This window comes from Arachis duranensis, chromosome 4 (genome assembly GCF_000817695.3).
Source record: "Arachis duranensis cultivar V14167 chromosome 4, aradu.V14167.gnm2.J7QH, whole genome shotgun sequence".
NCBI classification, from domain to species: domain Eukaryota; kingdom Viridiplantae; phylum Streptophyta; class Magnoliopsida; order Fabales; family Fabaceae; genus Arachis; species Arachis duranensis.
Genome location: NC_029775.3, coordinates 61,623,580 through 61,639,534, shown reverse-complemented (window position 1 = coordinate 61,639,534; position 15,955 = coordinate 61,623,580). Strand labels below are relative to the sequence as shown.

General features: G+C 37.6%; 1 protein-coding gene and 1 non-coding gene across 2 annotated transcripts; both read right to left on the bottom strand.

Annotated features, from left to right (window-relative positions):
* Nucleotides 1-4,939: 4,939 nt before the first annotated feature.
* On the bottom strand, nt 4,940-5,982 carry LOC107472192 (uncharacterized). The gene is made up of 2 exons (XM_016091741.1): nt 5,942-5,982; nt 4,940-5,744 (listed from the first exon to the last, which is right to left on the bottom strand). Exons 1-2 carry the CDS (start codon nt 5,980-5,982, stop codon nt 4,940-4,942), a joined length of 846 nt encoding a protein of 281 aa, XP_015947227.1.
* A 7,638-nt stretch (nt 5,983-13,620) lies between these two features.
* LOC127747161 (small nucleolar RNA R71) lies at nt 13,621-13,724 on the bottom strand. Its single transcript, XR_008008965.1, has one exon. It is a non-coding gene; the product is annotated as a small nucleolar RNA R71 (small nucleolar RNA).
* Between the last annotated feature and the right edge of the window lie 2,231 nt (nt 13,725-15,955).

The following is a 15,955-nucleotide window of genomic DNA, read 5'->3' as shown; positions in this document are numbered from 1 at the left end:
TAATGAATGACTGTGACGTGCTTCAAACTTGTAACCTGTTGGGCGTTAGTGACAGACGCAAAAGAATCAAGGGATTCTATTCCAGTAGGAGCGGGAACCAACCAGTGATTAGCCGTACTGTGACAGAGTGCGTGAGCATTAGTTTTCACTGCGAGGATGGGATGTAGCCATTAGCCATGGGTGATGCCTCCAGACGATTAGCCGTGCAGTGACAGTGCATAGGATCATTTTCCCGAGAGGATGAAAGTAGCCACAGTTGATGGTGAACCCCTATACAAAGCTTGCCATGGAAAGGAGTAAGAAGGATTGAGTAGAAGCAGTAGGAGAGCTGGCGTCCTTGGGCTCTACAGCATCTCCATCCGCTTATCTGAAATTCCCACCAATGAATCTGCATAAGTATTCTATCCCTTTTATTATTCCTTTTTATTATTTATTCCAATAATCACAATTCCCCTTTAATCTGCCTAACTGAGATTTACAAGGTGACCATAGCTTGCTTCATACCAACAATCTCTGTGGGATCGACCCTTACTCACGTAAGGTTTATTACTTGGACGACCCAGTACACTTGCTGGTTAGTTGAACGGAGTTGTGTCCACTCGTGCCAAAAATCCGAAGTTCCACAATTCTACAATAAATGCAAATCAAAGAATAGTGATCACAATTTCCTCAGCTGGTTCTCGTTGTAGAGTCTTTCTCTTTACCTTTTCTGGTGGCCATCCTGAAAAGGGAGAAGAGAAAGGGATATGAAGTCAAAGGGATAGAGCAAGGGAGAGGGCAGTACGAGTGATAATCATGCCAAAGTAAAGAAGAATGTCATTAACACATGGTCGTGACTTCATGAAATTAGGACATCAATGGAAATATAGCACGATAAATTGAGGCGATTAAATGCAAGATGTTTATTGGCATGCTGGCAAAAGGCATGGGTAGCATAGATCAAGCATTAAAAGCCAAAATGTATTATCAGTCGTAAGAAACTAACAATAATGTTTGTATTGATAATTGTATTTAATTAATAAAATATTGGAAGGGTTTGGTGAAAAATAGGCATTAGAGTAGAAGGATAGAATAATTAAGAATTCATAATGCCTTACGGGCTTTTCACAAACACTTGATATGCATGTAAAAATCCAAAAATTAGTATTAATTGTCAAATCACTCTTGATGATATCCACAAGCTCAAGTATAATAATATAAGACCCAAATAAAGCTCCAACACCAACATAAAATGCATGAAAATGAAAAAGAAAGAAGAAAGAATTAGGATTGAGAGAGAAGTGGGATTTGGGGGTGGGAAAGAATAAAAACTGGTGGCGCTGGGACATAGTGGTGCGGCGCAACCGACGCGGACGCGCACAGTGCACGAACGCATGGTTCGCGAAAAAGGGAAGTGGCGCGGACGCGGCATGGACGTCGACGCGCGACAGTTATTGTACCTCTAGTGCGAATCCAGCATGAGGCCAGCACATCTTTCGGCCAAAACAGGGTTTACGCCGATTTTCCCAACCACGCTGACGCGTGGGTCGCCAAAAGCAGAAATGGTGTGCACGGGTACAATACACGTGCGCATGGGTTGGATGGTGCCTAAGGCACGTTTCTAGCCCAGCTCCCTCGCAACTCTCTATTCAAACTCACCAACTTCGCAAGCACAAGGGACGCGTCAACGCACAGGGCGCTGGCGCGTCCATCTCCCCCTTTTTATATATAAATGGAGAATGCAGAATGCAATGCTAATATGAATGTTATGCATGATCCAAGGTCCAAGCAAAACTCAAAAACAGACTAAAATTAAAACTGAAAAAGGAACGATCATACCATGGTGGGTTGGACTTTTGATGGGCTTCCTGTTATGGTGGCTTGTGCTTGAATTCATCCAGAAATCTCCACCAATGCTTGGAATGCCAATAGCCTCTGGGGTCCCAAACAAGGCACGTAAAGCCCTTAGGTGAGTTCAAACAGGTTTCAAGGCTCCCGGGATGTTGAATGTCAGAATAGATTCTAGGATCCCAAACCTTGCTTTTACACCCATTTTTGTCTCGATCTGCATTTTTCCAACTGGGTGATAAGTAATCTAAATTCTCACTGCAGTGACCAAACAGCCTTCGAGACCCATACAATTGAGCTTGACACCAATCCTTGCACCTCAAATTGAAGTGCGAAACTTCATTGAATCTTGCATACCAGCTCTGAGTGCGAGTCAATTCTCTTTTACTCCTAAAGCCGCAAAGAGCTCTAAGCTGGCCATCTGTTTCAAGTAAACCATATTCAAGTGGAAAAGTAAAGATAAAAGCTAAGGATTTTACCCACTTGATGTTTGTATTGGGTGGTAATGGCCTTGGGATACGTGTTTCCAGTGGTTTTGCAAGCTCTACTCCCTTATGGTCTTCTGTGAATTCCTCCATTTATTTGCAAACTTCTTCCATTTCAACCATGTCTTGATCAAAGTCTTCGATATCTTCCTCATCACTTGAGTCATAATTGGGAGGTTGAGAAAAGTCTACCTCTGCATCATCTTTGTATTCACTTGGGGAAGATTCTTCTATCTCAAAGAATTCACTTGCGGATGCAAGTTCATTACTAAGAGAACTTGACTTGTGAGTATCATCATCAAGGGAACTTGCGTCTTGGGTTATTCCGTCCAGTTCTTCATAAGATACCTGCTTTGGGGGTTGTGCACTATCCTCCTTAGCATCAATTGTAACGTCCTTGACAGAATTTTCCACAACTCTGGATTCCCATGGAAGTTCAGCATCTCCTAAGTCTTCAATCAACTCTTTTTCTTCTATAATGACAGCTTCCTCTACTTGTTCCAGTACGAAGTCATGCTCTGTACTGTCTACTGGAGTCTCTAGTATCTCCATGCTACGTTCCTCATTAGATTGTCCACATGGAGCTATGGGGGTTCCTTGAGTGTCCGAATGTCTGGAAGATAATTGATTTATTGCTTCCTCCAGTTGATGAAGGGTTGCATGAAATTGATCTACTGTTTCCTTGAGGCGAGCCTGTGATTCTTGAGGTGATGGATATGGACATGGTACATAGGGAAGTGGTGGTTCTTGGGATTAATTGGATTAGAATTGGGGCAGATAAGGATCATACGGTGGTGAATGGTGAAAAGGAGCTTGTGAGTGTGGTGGTTCGAAGCTATATTGAGAGGATGGTCTATAAGCACATAGTGGAGCTTGTTGGTAAATACAAGGGGTCCACCATATCTATCAGCTTGGTATGCATTGTAGAATGGTCTTTGTCCATGATATCTAGGAAGGTGTTGTTGCCTAAAGGGTTGATCATATCCTCTCGGCTCCATCCATCTTTGATTGCTTAGACCGTGATGCATAGTCCTGTTATAGCTTCCATTCCTATCAACAAAATTAGAGCCAAACTCAAAGCGAGAGGGGTGAGAACTCATAGTAGTTGTTAGAATTAAAAGGGAAACCAAAAACAAATAAACAGGTAAAAGAAAAATATTTACAATAACAAATAATAAGGCACACGTTTGCAACTCCCCGGCAACGGCGCCATTTTGAAGAACGAAACTCTCGCACGATCTAGAATTTCACAAATAAATTCCCGTTGTAAGTATAGCTTATAGACCGACAAGAATTCCTTTCTTACAAAAGTTTTGGTTGTCACAAGTAACAAACCCAATAAAATTTATAAACCGAAGTATTCAAACCTCGGGTCGTCTTCTCAAGGAATTGCAAGGTGGTGTGTTTATTATTGGTTATGGAAAACAGTGTTTTTGGGTTTTGAAGGGTTTTGAACAAGAGAAATAAATTGTAGGAATTAGTAAATCAATAACTAAGAAAACTCTTGCCAAGGTATGAGAATTGGATTTTAATCCTTATCAGGTGTGCTGAGAATTGGGTTTTAATCCCACTTAATTATCCCTTATTAAATAAAGGAAAGTCAAGTGGACTAATTAAATTGATCCTCGAGTTTCAGTCAACTTTTAGAGCGATCCAAATTAATTAGCAATTGCCAATTTCAACCACTACTGAGTTTGATAACTCAAGTATCACCAATTACTTAACTAAAGCCAAAAGGGAAGAAAATCTACTCGAATGAAAATAATTTGGATAGAGCCCAAGTCTGGAATACCTCAAATTGTATTAAATAGGAAATCAATCTAAACATGAAGAGTTCATAAACCAAATTGAGAAAATAAATAAAAGGAATATTGAACTTGTAAATGAAGAGAAGTAGTCTAAACATAATAAAAATCCTAAATCCTAATTCTAATTTCTAAGAGAGAGGAGATAACCTCTCTCTCTAAAAGCTATATCTAATCCTAAAACTATGTATGAATGTATGTTGTATGACGTATCTCGATGAATGGATGAATTTCCCAATTTATAGCCTTTAATCTGTGTTCTCTGGGCTTGGATATGGACCAAATAACGACCCAAAATCATCTTCAGCGCATTCGACAATTTCTTCAGATCACCCAAGTCACGCGTCCGCGTGGGTCACGCGGTCGCGTCATCTGGAGTTTTGCTCTTCCACGCGATCGCGTTAGTCATGCATCCGCGTCAGTTGTGTTTCGCGCCACTCACGCGTTTGCGTCATCCATGCGCTCGCGTTGATGCTCTTTGCGCTAAGCACGCGTCCGCGTGGGTCACGCATTCGCGTCGCTTCCAGTTTCTTCAAAAACTCCATTTTGTGATTTCCATCTATTTTTGTATGTTTCCTTTCCATCCTTTAAGTCATTCCTGCCCTATAAAACCTGAAAGTACTCAACACACAAATCACGGTATCGAATGGTAATAAAGGATAATTAAATTTAATATTTTTAAAGCATAGGAAACATGTTTTCTCATATGTCATATCATAAGGAAGGAATTGTAAAACCATGCTAATTCATATGAATAAGTAGGTGAAGAGTTGATAAAATCATTCAATTTAAGCACAAGATATATCATAAAATGGTGGTTTATCAGGCTTCCTTACGATTCGCTTGAACTATTGCCACCTTCTTCAAACATTCTTCCACTAGTTTACTTTTATTCACCAGTTCAGCAAAATTTCTTATCTCTAGCACAACAACAGAATTCATCAGTTCTTCTCGGAGTCCTCCTTCAAACTTCAAACACTTCCATTCCTCAAAGTCTACTGGGTTCCCTTGATAAATCTTAGAGAAATGGCACAAGTCATCGAACTTACGGGCATACTCAGCAATAGTCATATCCCCTTGCTTCAGCTGCATAAGCTCCATCTCCTTGGCATCACGTGCTGCTCTCGGAAAATACTTCTTATAGAATTCGTCTCTAAAGGAATCCCAAGGAATGTCACCTTCATTCTGTTGCAGCAATTGCTGTATCCCCTGCCACCAGTACTCAGCCTCTCCTTCGAGCACATAAGTAGCAAACTCTACATGTTGGCCTTCCGGAACATGTTGTGCTTGTAGTGATCGCACGATGCCTCGGAACCAGTTGTCAGCATCAGTCGCAACGATTGTACCTTTGAACTTAGGTGGATTCACTTTCAGAAAAGTACAAAGGGTCATGAGTTTATCAAGATGCGCTAGATCAACCTTGTTATTTCCATTATCCTCTCTGTTTTCGTTTCCAGTTTCATTTCTCACTTCGAGACGCTCAACAGCCCTAGCAGCAGCCATCGTAGCCTCATGCACTGCCTCAGCTACAATGTTCATCGTAGCCATAATGGTTTCCTGTCCTCTCTCTCGGTTATCACTAGGGGTTCCTTCCTGCGCACTCTGTCTTCGTGGTCTCATTGTAGTCCTGTTCACACCAAACAATCATTATTAAGGTGATCAGTCTCAATACCTCATGTTAAGTGTGAACATTCCCAAAATGAAAACACAGAAACAATCATGCAACACATATCATTGAGATATCCTATAAGCATGAGACACACAACAGAGTATGCAATGAAGCATAGTCAGTCCACTCCTTATGCTCTACTGGGAACGAACTACTCTGATACCAAATTGTAACGACCCAATTTCTGATACGTCATGATCGTATGAGAAACTGAGCGCTACCAATTTGTCTTCCTAATTATTATCTATTATTTATTATATGAGCCTGATTCGTTGTTAAAAGCGTAGTTATTTTGCGAGGTAATTTTTTTTAAAACATTTGGATTAATAAACAGAATCATTCATAATCAATTCACAACTGATAATATATAAAATAGTTATAAACAACCACACTTAAATATATCTATATCAGTTGACAACATTTCGTGATCCAGCCTTTATTAGAGTATAGACTTTTAGTTAGAACACCCAAAGATATAGCTAAATAATATCTATATACATAGGTATACATACAATATCCCAGGCCCTGACCTGTTCAAGAAGTCCCTAAGCTGGCACCCAGGCTAGCCTAGACTCCATACTCACCTAGTCCCTCTAAACTACTAAAGCGAGAGAAAGTACGTTCTAGGTCTTCAAAACTCAAGTCAGGTGGAACGTCACCAAAAAGTAGAACATCATCTGTTACTCCTCTGCACGATCAGATGTTTCCATATGACGTCTCTCTGGTAACTCATCAAGTAGTCACAAAATAAGAGTCTCGTACACAAGATTTAGGTTAAAGTTTGTAGATAAGCAGGGTGCAGACGTTGGCTGGCCTCACAGTATATACATATGAACAGGTAATGGAGTTCACTCTAGACTCAGAAGACTACCTAGAGCGGAATCCTCTTTGCAGAACAGTCATCAGCAAACTACGGAAGGGTACTCATGCTTCCATCTGAAGGGGGAAGGGAGAGAGAAGGGGTAAGAATTGGGGAGTTCTTAGTAGGACCGGGGTTATTAGTTACGTTCATTAATTCCGTATTGCTTAGCAGATAAATAGCAAAATACCGATAAGCATTAGACATAAGAAATAGATAAATAGAGAAAATAAAGAAAACAAAAAGCAAAACACAAATTAAAGAATACAAGAAAATAAAACACAGACACAGTGAATAGAATACAAACAAAGAAAGCATACATTCAAATAACAATCATAACAGAGGAAATGCACAACTAAGTATGATGCATGTCTAGCCCTAGTGCAGGTAATGAGCTCATCTATCAGTTAAATACCCGCTCCCGACGTTACCCAACAACCTCTGTCTGGATAAGGCTTTCCTATTGGCAATATCCACTGCAAGCAACTTTTCTCTTGCAGGGTATCCACTGCAAGCAACCTTTGTCTTGCAGGGCAGCACTTGTTAGCCGATATACACCCAACACACTCACTATAAGCAACCTCTGTCTTACAGGAGCACAACACACTCATTGTAAGCAACCTCTATCTTACAAGAGCACACTAATCTCGATACCTCTGTAAGCAACCTCTGTCTTACAGCAAAGCATTGTAGCAAGGTATCCAAGGAAACATTCTTAGTGGTTGTACTACCATCCATCTGACTGCCTCTCTGCAGCAGATTCTTACATAATCATTCTCATTATCATCATTCATTAACATTCCCATTATTCATCATCACTTTCACATTCTCATGCAGTACCTCTTTCTTTCTCTGTTCAATCATACTATACAAACTTTACAGCTTTTACTTTTACAACATCTTAACTCAAACCATTTTTATATCACATTACTCTTTTCTCGTTGTCTTTTTACTTTGCTTTGATTACTCTTTTCTCTGTATCCCTTTATTCTTCTCTGGTTACTCTATTCTCTGTGTTTCTTTACTCTGCTCTGATTTTTCTGCTTAACATATGTATTTAAAGCTTATGTAAATTTCGGTATGAATAGTTAGTCTGTCCCAAGTATAGGTTCATTAAGTCTATACTAAAACAATTTAACTTTTCATATAATACCTAACCCTAGCCGCAACTCAAGGACTAACTATGTTGCCCTAGTTCGTTCACTAATCTATGTCTGTTTCTGTCATTAAAATTTTACAGACTTTTCTTTAGTTTTTATCTTTTCTTTAACCTTTTATCTTTCATTTATCTTTGCCTCACTATCATATTATTACCACTCCCTAAGTGTTTTATGAAAGTAATTAGGAGAATTCTGCACTTAAAGTTGTCTTTCTAAAGCTTTTACAGAAAACTGCCTTTTTCGTATTATTTTATTATTTTTATTAAAATAATATTTTTAATTAAATATTCTTATTTAATATTTTATTATTATTTATTATTTTATCATTAATTTTTCGAAAATTACCTTACTTTAACCTTTAACCTTTAGAATTCACTTTTTACAACCAGTAACTTTTAATATTTCAAATTTAACCACCCTAACTTTCAGAAATTACAAAATAACCCCTCAAACACCAAAATAATTACAACCTTGCCCTTTTTAAGATCTAAAAGGTGTTCTTCATATTCTTCATAAATTCTTCAGATTCTTTCTCTGTTTTTTACCCGTTTTTCAGTCTTTTCAGCAACCGATTTTTACCAAAATTCATAATAAATTCCCAGCCACTAAAACCCCATCTTTTCTACATGATTTTAACATGAATTTAACCCCAATTTAAGACCTAGGGTTCGTTTTTCCAGCAGCTCTCAAGAACAACATTCATAGCTTGAATATCATCAAATTTCATCAAAATTTCAACAAGCTTTCACCAAGAATAACTCATATAAGCAATCAATTTCAAGCATAACCAAACCATATCATAATCACACATCTCAAACACAATCAATCAAGATTAAATTCGTCACACCCTACCTGGTTTTGCTGCTCCTAATTCGGTTAGACTTTCAGGTGGTCCTTAAGCACTTTTACCTCCTAAATCACATCAAGAACAACTTTAAATCCAAAAACCCTCAACTAACCAAATCTCACTCATCATGTCAGGAAGTGATTTCTAACCTTATACTTGCTGTAAATTCATGTTTCTTGGCCCTCAAGTCAAGTTAAGCATGATTCCTAAGGAAAAACATCAAGAAAACACATGTTTTGCATGGTTTTCCGTGAAAACCGAATTGAAGAGGGAGGGAGACAGCCATCTCACCTTATTTCCACCCTTCATATGTTATACGGTTATGTAGAGGAAGAAAAGAGGATCATTTTGGTGAAATCGGAATTTTGATTTGAGTTTTAGTTCAGAAGAAATCAAGCTTTGAAGATTAAGTGTTCATCAAAGTTTCTCTCTTTTCTCTCTTGTTATTTTCGGCCAAAATGATGAAATGAGACAGCCTTGGAGTGTCTTGGGGGTGTAGGGTGAGTTTTGATTGGTTGGCTTAAATGTGGATTATAATAATATTAAAATATCTTAGGTGTATAACTACTAAAACTAGGTGTATCGGAACACACGTAAAAACATCTCTAAAAATTCTTTTCTGAGATACTAGCATAAAAGACACTAGTAAAATATTTAATATGAGAATAGATAATGTATGATGAGGCCTTAGCATTGCTAAAATCATCAGAGAGTGCTGGTGTTAAGCTGCACCAGTAAACTGTGAACCCAGTTAAACCGATTTTCTATTTTTAACTAAAACTAACCAGGTATCCTTATAATATCATTCAAGAAGCTTCTAATACTAATATAATGATAATATTATCCTATTATCTCTCTTCTTTCATGAATCGAGTCCGGTTCGTCAATCTGAGACTATTTACAAAAAACAGAATCAAAAATTGGGCTCTTCATGACTACGTTATTGAGCTTGCCTCAGAAAAGGTTCTATCTTAAAGATGACATAATGACAATGAGGATTGAGATACTTGATGATATAGCAGAAGTTCTCCCCTTACTGATCTTTCAGAGAAATCCATATTTCCAAAAAAGTTCTCACGTACACGAAAACCGGGGTTGTTACAGCTTAGGCTAGTGAGCGTGTTTATTATTTAAGTTTGAAGAGATTTGGGAACATTGGTTGGGATAAAATGGTGTTTTTTATTTCTATATTTGGGAATTTGGTGCATACTCATGTATTAATGATGAGCGGATAATTTATATGCTTTTTGACATTTTTTTAGGTAGTTTTTAGTAGGGTCTAGCTACTTTTAGGGATGTTTTTATTAGTTCTTATGAAAAATTCACATTTTTGGACTTTACTATAAGTTTGTGTGTTTTTCTACGATTTCAGGTATTTTCTGGCTGAAATTGAGGGACCTGAGCAAAAATATGATTCAGGCTGAGCAAAAATATGATTCACATTGTTGGATTCTGACCTCTCTGCACTCAAGACATATTTTCTGGAGCTACAGAACTCTAAATGGCGCGCTCTCAATTTCGTTGGAAAGTAGACATCTATGGCTTTCCAGAAATATTTAATAGTTCATACTTTGTTTGAGCTTAGATGACGCAAACGGGTGTTCAACGCCAGCTCCATGCTGTATTCTGGAGTAAAACGCCAGAAACATGTCACAAACCAGAGTTAAACGCCAAAAACATGTTACAACTTGGCGTTTAACCCCAAGAGAAGCCTCTGCACGTGTACAGCTCAAGCTCAACCCAAGCACACACCAAAGTGGGACCCAGAAGTGGATTTCTGCACTTAGACTAATTTTTGTAAACCCTAATAGCTAAGTTTAGTATAAATAGAACTTTTTACTATTGTACTAGGCGTCTTTGACCAAGTCTTATCTTTGGATTGTCTTTTGATTCATTGATCATGTTTTGGGGGCTGGCCTCACAGCCATGCCTGCACCTTTATCACTTATGTATTTTCAATGATGGAGTTTCTACACACCATAGATTAAGGTGTGGAGCTCTGCTGTTCCTCGAGTATTAATACAATTACTATTATTTTTCTATTCAATTAAGCTTATTCTTATTTAAAGATATTCGCTGCACTTCAACATGATGAATGTGATGATCCGTGACACTCATCATCATTCTCACCGATGAACGCGTGCCTGACAACCACTCCCGTTCTACCTTAGATCGAGCGCATATCTCTGGATTCCTTAATCAGAATCTTCGTGGTATAAGCTAGAATCCATTGGCAGAATTCTTGAGAATCCAAAAAGTCTAAACCTTATCTGTGGTATTCCGAGTAGGATTCATGGATTGAATGACTGTGACGAGCTTCAAACTCGCGAGTGTTGGGCGTAGTGACAGACGCAAAAGAATCACTGGATTTTTTTCCGACATGATCGAGAACCGATAGATGGTTAGCCGTGCTGTGACTGAGCATTTGGACCATTTTCACAGAGAGTATGGGAAGTAGCCATTGACAATGGTGACTCCCTACATACAGCTTTCCATAGAAAGGAGTAAGAATGATTGGATGAAAGTAGTAGGAAAGTAGAGATTCAGAAGGAACAAAGCATCTCCATACACTTGTCTGAAATTCCCAGCAATGATTTACATAAGTATCTCTATCTCTATTTTATGCTTTATTTATCTTTATATTCGAAAGCCATTATAACCATTTGAATCTGCCTAACTGTGATTTACAAGATGATCATAGCTTGCTTCATACCAACAATCTCCGTGGGATCGACCCTTACTCACGTAAGGTATTACTTGGACGACCCAGTGCACTTGCTGGTTAGTTGTGCGAAGTTGTGACAAAGTGTGATTCGCGTTTAAGAGCTCCAAGTCTTTGGTGCCATTGTTGATGATCACAATTTTGTGCACCAAGTTTTTGGCGCCATTGCCGGGGATTGTTCGAGTTTGGACAATTGACGGTTCATCTTGTTGCTCAGATTAGGTAATTTTCTTTTCAAAAAGTTTTCAAAAATCTTTCAAAATTTTTTATTTTGTTTTCGTTTTTTTTTTAAATATAATTTTTGAAAAAAAATACAAAAATTAATAAAATCATAAAAACCAAAAATATTTTGTGTTTCTTGTTTGAGTTTAGTGTCAATTTTTAAGTTTGGTGTTAATTGCATTTAAAAAAAAAAACATTTTATGCATTTTTCAAAAACTCATGCATGATGTTCTTGTTTGATCTTCATATTTTCTTGTTTTGTGTCTTTTGTTATTTTTCATATGCATTTTTGCATTCATAGTGTTTAAACATGAAAATTTTTTAAGTTTGGTGTCTTGCATGTTTTTCTTTTCTTGAAATTTTTTTTCAAAAATAAGTCTTGATGTTCATCTTGATCTTCAAAGTGTTCTTGGTGTTCATCTTGACATTCATAGTGTTCTTGCATGCATCACTGGTTTTGATCCAAAATTTTCATGTTTTGGGTCATATGTATGTTTTTCTCTCTCATCATTAAAAATTTAAAAATAAAAAAAATATATTTTCCTTCTTTCTCTCATAAATTTCGAAATCTTTGGGTTGACTTAGTAAAAAATTTTTAAAATTAGTTGTTTCTTGTTAGTCAAGTCAAGATTTCAATTTTAAAAATCTTATCTTTTCAAAATCTTTTTCAAAAATCAAATCTTTTTCATTTTTCTTTTATATTTTCGAAATTTTTTTTATTTTCAAAATATTTTTCTTATCTTTATTTCAAAATTTCAAAAACTTTACTAATAATTAATGTGATTGATTAAAAAATTTGAAGTTTGTTACTTTCTTGTTAAGAAAGGTTCAATCTTTAAATTCTAAAATCATATCTTTTAGTTTCTTGTTAGTCAAGTAATCAAATTTTAATTTTAAAAATCAAATCTCTTCCAAAATATCTTTTTCAATCATATCTTTTTAATCACATCTTTTCTTTTCAATCATATCTTTTCAAACATATGCTTTTCAAATCATATCTTTTTCAAAATTGATTTCAAAATATTTTTCTAACTTCTCAACTTGTCAAAATTGATTTTCAAATCTTTTTCAACTAACTAATTGACTTTTTGTTTGTTTTACTATGTCTTATCTTTTTTTTTTTCAAAATCACGTAACTACTTTTCTCTCTCTAATTTTCAAAAATTCCTCACCCTTTTTCAAAAATTCTTTTTAATTAACTAATTGTTTCAAATTTTAATTTTAATTTTATTTCTTCTCTTAATTTTCGAAAATCACTAACCATTTTTCAAAAATAATTTTCGAAATTATCTCCCTTTCATCTCATTCTATTTATTTTATTTAATTACTAACACTTCTCTTCATCTAAAAATTCGAACCCTCTCTTCTCCTCTGCGTTCGAATTTTTCTCCTCCTTCTTCTATTCTTTTCTTCTTCTACTTAGATAAAGGAATCTCTATACTATGACATAGAGGATTCTTCTTCTTTTTTGTTCTCTTCTTTTTCATATGAGCAGGAGCAAGGACAAGGACATTCTTGTTGAAGCAGATCTTGAACTTGAAAGGACTCTGAAGAAGAAACTAAGAGAAACTAAAGCACAAAAATTCAAAGAAAACCTTACAGAGAATCTCGAAAAAGAAGACATGGCCGAACCCAATAACGATGGTGTAGGCGCAAGGAGGATGCTTCGTGATTATACTACACCCACTTCTATTTTTTATGGAAGAAGCATCTCAATCCCTACCATTAGAGCAAACAATTTTGAGCTGAAGCCTCAACTAGTTACTCTAATGCAACAGAATTGCAAGTTTCATGGACTTCCATCAGAAGATCCCTATCAGTTCTTAACTAAATTCTTGCAGATCTGTGATACTGTTAAGACTAATAGAGTAGATCCTAAAGTCTATAGGCTCATGCTTTTCCCCTTTGCTGTAAGAGACAGGGCTAGAACATGGTTGGACTCACAACCTAAAGATAGCCTGGACTCTTGGGATAAGCTGGTCACGGCCTTCTTGGCCAAGTTCTTTCCTTCTCAAAAGCTGAGCAAGCTTAGTGTGGATGTTCAGACCTTCAAACAAAAAGATGGTGAATCCCTCTATGAAGCTTGGGAAAGATACAAGCAGTTGACCAAAAAGTGTCGTTCTGGCATGCTTTCAGAATGGACCATTTTAGATATCTTCTATGATGGTCTATCTGAGCTTTCTAAGATGTCACTGGACCATTCTATAGGTGGATCCATTCACTTAAAGAAAACGCCTGCAGAAGCTCAAGAACTCATTGATATGGTTGCAAATAACCAATTCATGTACACCTCTGAGAGGAATCCTGTGAATAATGGGATGCCTCAGAAAAGGGGAGTTCTTGAAATTGATACTCTGAATGCCATATTGGCTTAGAACAAAATGTTGACTCAAGAAGTCAACATGATTTCTCAGAGTCTGAATGGATGGCAAAATGCATCCAACAGTACTAAAGAGGCATCTTCTGAAGAAGAAGCTTATGATCATGAGAACCCTGCAATGGCAGAGGTAAATTACATAGGTGAACCCTATGGAAATACCTATAATTCCTCATGGAGAAATCATCCAAATTTCTCATGGAAGGATCAACAAAAGCCTCAACAAGGCTTTAATAATGGTGGAAGAAACAGGTTTAGCAATGACAAGCCTTTTCCATCATCTTCTCAGCAACAGACAGAAAATTCTGAGCAGAGCCCCTCTAGCTTAGCAAACATAGTCTCTAATCTATCTAAGGCCACTTTAAGTTTCATGAGTGAAACAAGGTTCTCCATTAGGAATTTGGAGGAACAAGTGGGTCAGTTGAGTAAAAAAATCACTAAAACTCCTCCTAGTACTCTCCCAAGCAATACATAAGAGAATCCCAAAAGAGAGTGCAAGGCCATTGATATAATCAATATGGCCGAATGCCTAAAGGAGGAGAAGGACGTGAATCCCAGTGAGGAAGACCTCCTGGGACTTCCTCTGAACAAAAAGGAGTTCCAAACTGAGGAACCTAAGGAATCTGAGGCTCACCTAGAGACCATAGAGATCCCATTGAACCTCCTTTCACCATTCATGAGCTCTGAGAACTATTCTTCCTCGAAAGGGGATGAAGATATAATTGAAGAGCAAGTTGCTCAATATCTAAGAGCCATCATGAAGCTGAATGCCAAGTTGTTTGGTAATGAGACTTGGAAATGTGAACCTCCCTTGCTCATTAGTGAACTAGATACATGGGTTCAGCAAACTCTACCTCAAAAGAAACAAGATCCTGGTAAATTATTAATATCATGTACCATAGGCACCATGACCTTTGAGAAGGCTCTGTGTGACCTGGGGTTAGGTATAAATCTTATGCCACTCTTTGTAATGGAGAAGCTGGGGATCTTTGAGGTACAAGCTGCAAGAATCTCATTAGAGATGGCAGACAAGTCAGTAAAATAAGCTTATGTATTGGTAGAGGACGTGTTAGTGAAGCCTAAAGGCCTTTACATCGCTGCTGATTTCATAATATTAGACACTGGGAAGAATGAGAATGAATCGATCATTCTTGGAAGACCCTTCCTAGCCACAGCAGGAGCTGTGATTGATGTTGACAGAGGAAAGCTAGTCCTTCAATTGAATGAGGACTACCTTGTGTTTAAAGCTCAAGGATGAAAAGCTTCTCTCAATACAAAGTCAAACAAGGCCCCCACAGTCAAACTCTAAGTTTGGTGTTGGGAGGCCACAACCAAACTCTAAGTTAGGTGTTGAACCCCCACATTCAAACTCTATGTTTGGTGTTGGGAGGTCCCAACAATGCTCTGATGATCTGTGAAGCTCCATGAGAGCTGACTGTCAAGCTATTGACATTAAAGAAGTGCTTATTGAGAGGCAACCCAATTTTTATTTATCTATATTTCTATTGTTCTTTTATGTTTAATTAGGTATATGATCAAGTGGAGTCACAAAACAATTGCAAAAATTAAAAACAGAATCAAAAACAGTAGAAGAAACAGCACACCCTGAAGGAAGAGCTTACTGGCATTTAAATGCCAGTAAGGAGCATATGGCTGGCGTTCAACACCAAAACAGAGCATGAAGGTGGCGTTGAACGCCAGAAACAAGCAACAGTCTGGCATTTAAACGCCAGGATTGCACCCTGAAGAGAGCTGGCATTAAATCCCAGAAACAAGCATAGAGCTGGCATTTAACGCCAGAAACAAGCATAGAGCTGGCGTTAAACGCCATAAACAAGCATCAGTCTGGCGTTAAATGCTAGGATTGCATGCAGATGGCATTTTACACACCTAGAGGGTGCAGGGATGAGAAATCCTTGACACCTCAGGATCTGTGGACCCCACAAGATCACCTCAGGATCTGTGGACCCCACAGGATCCTC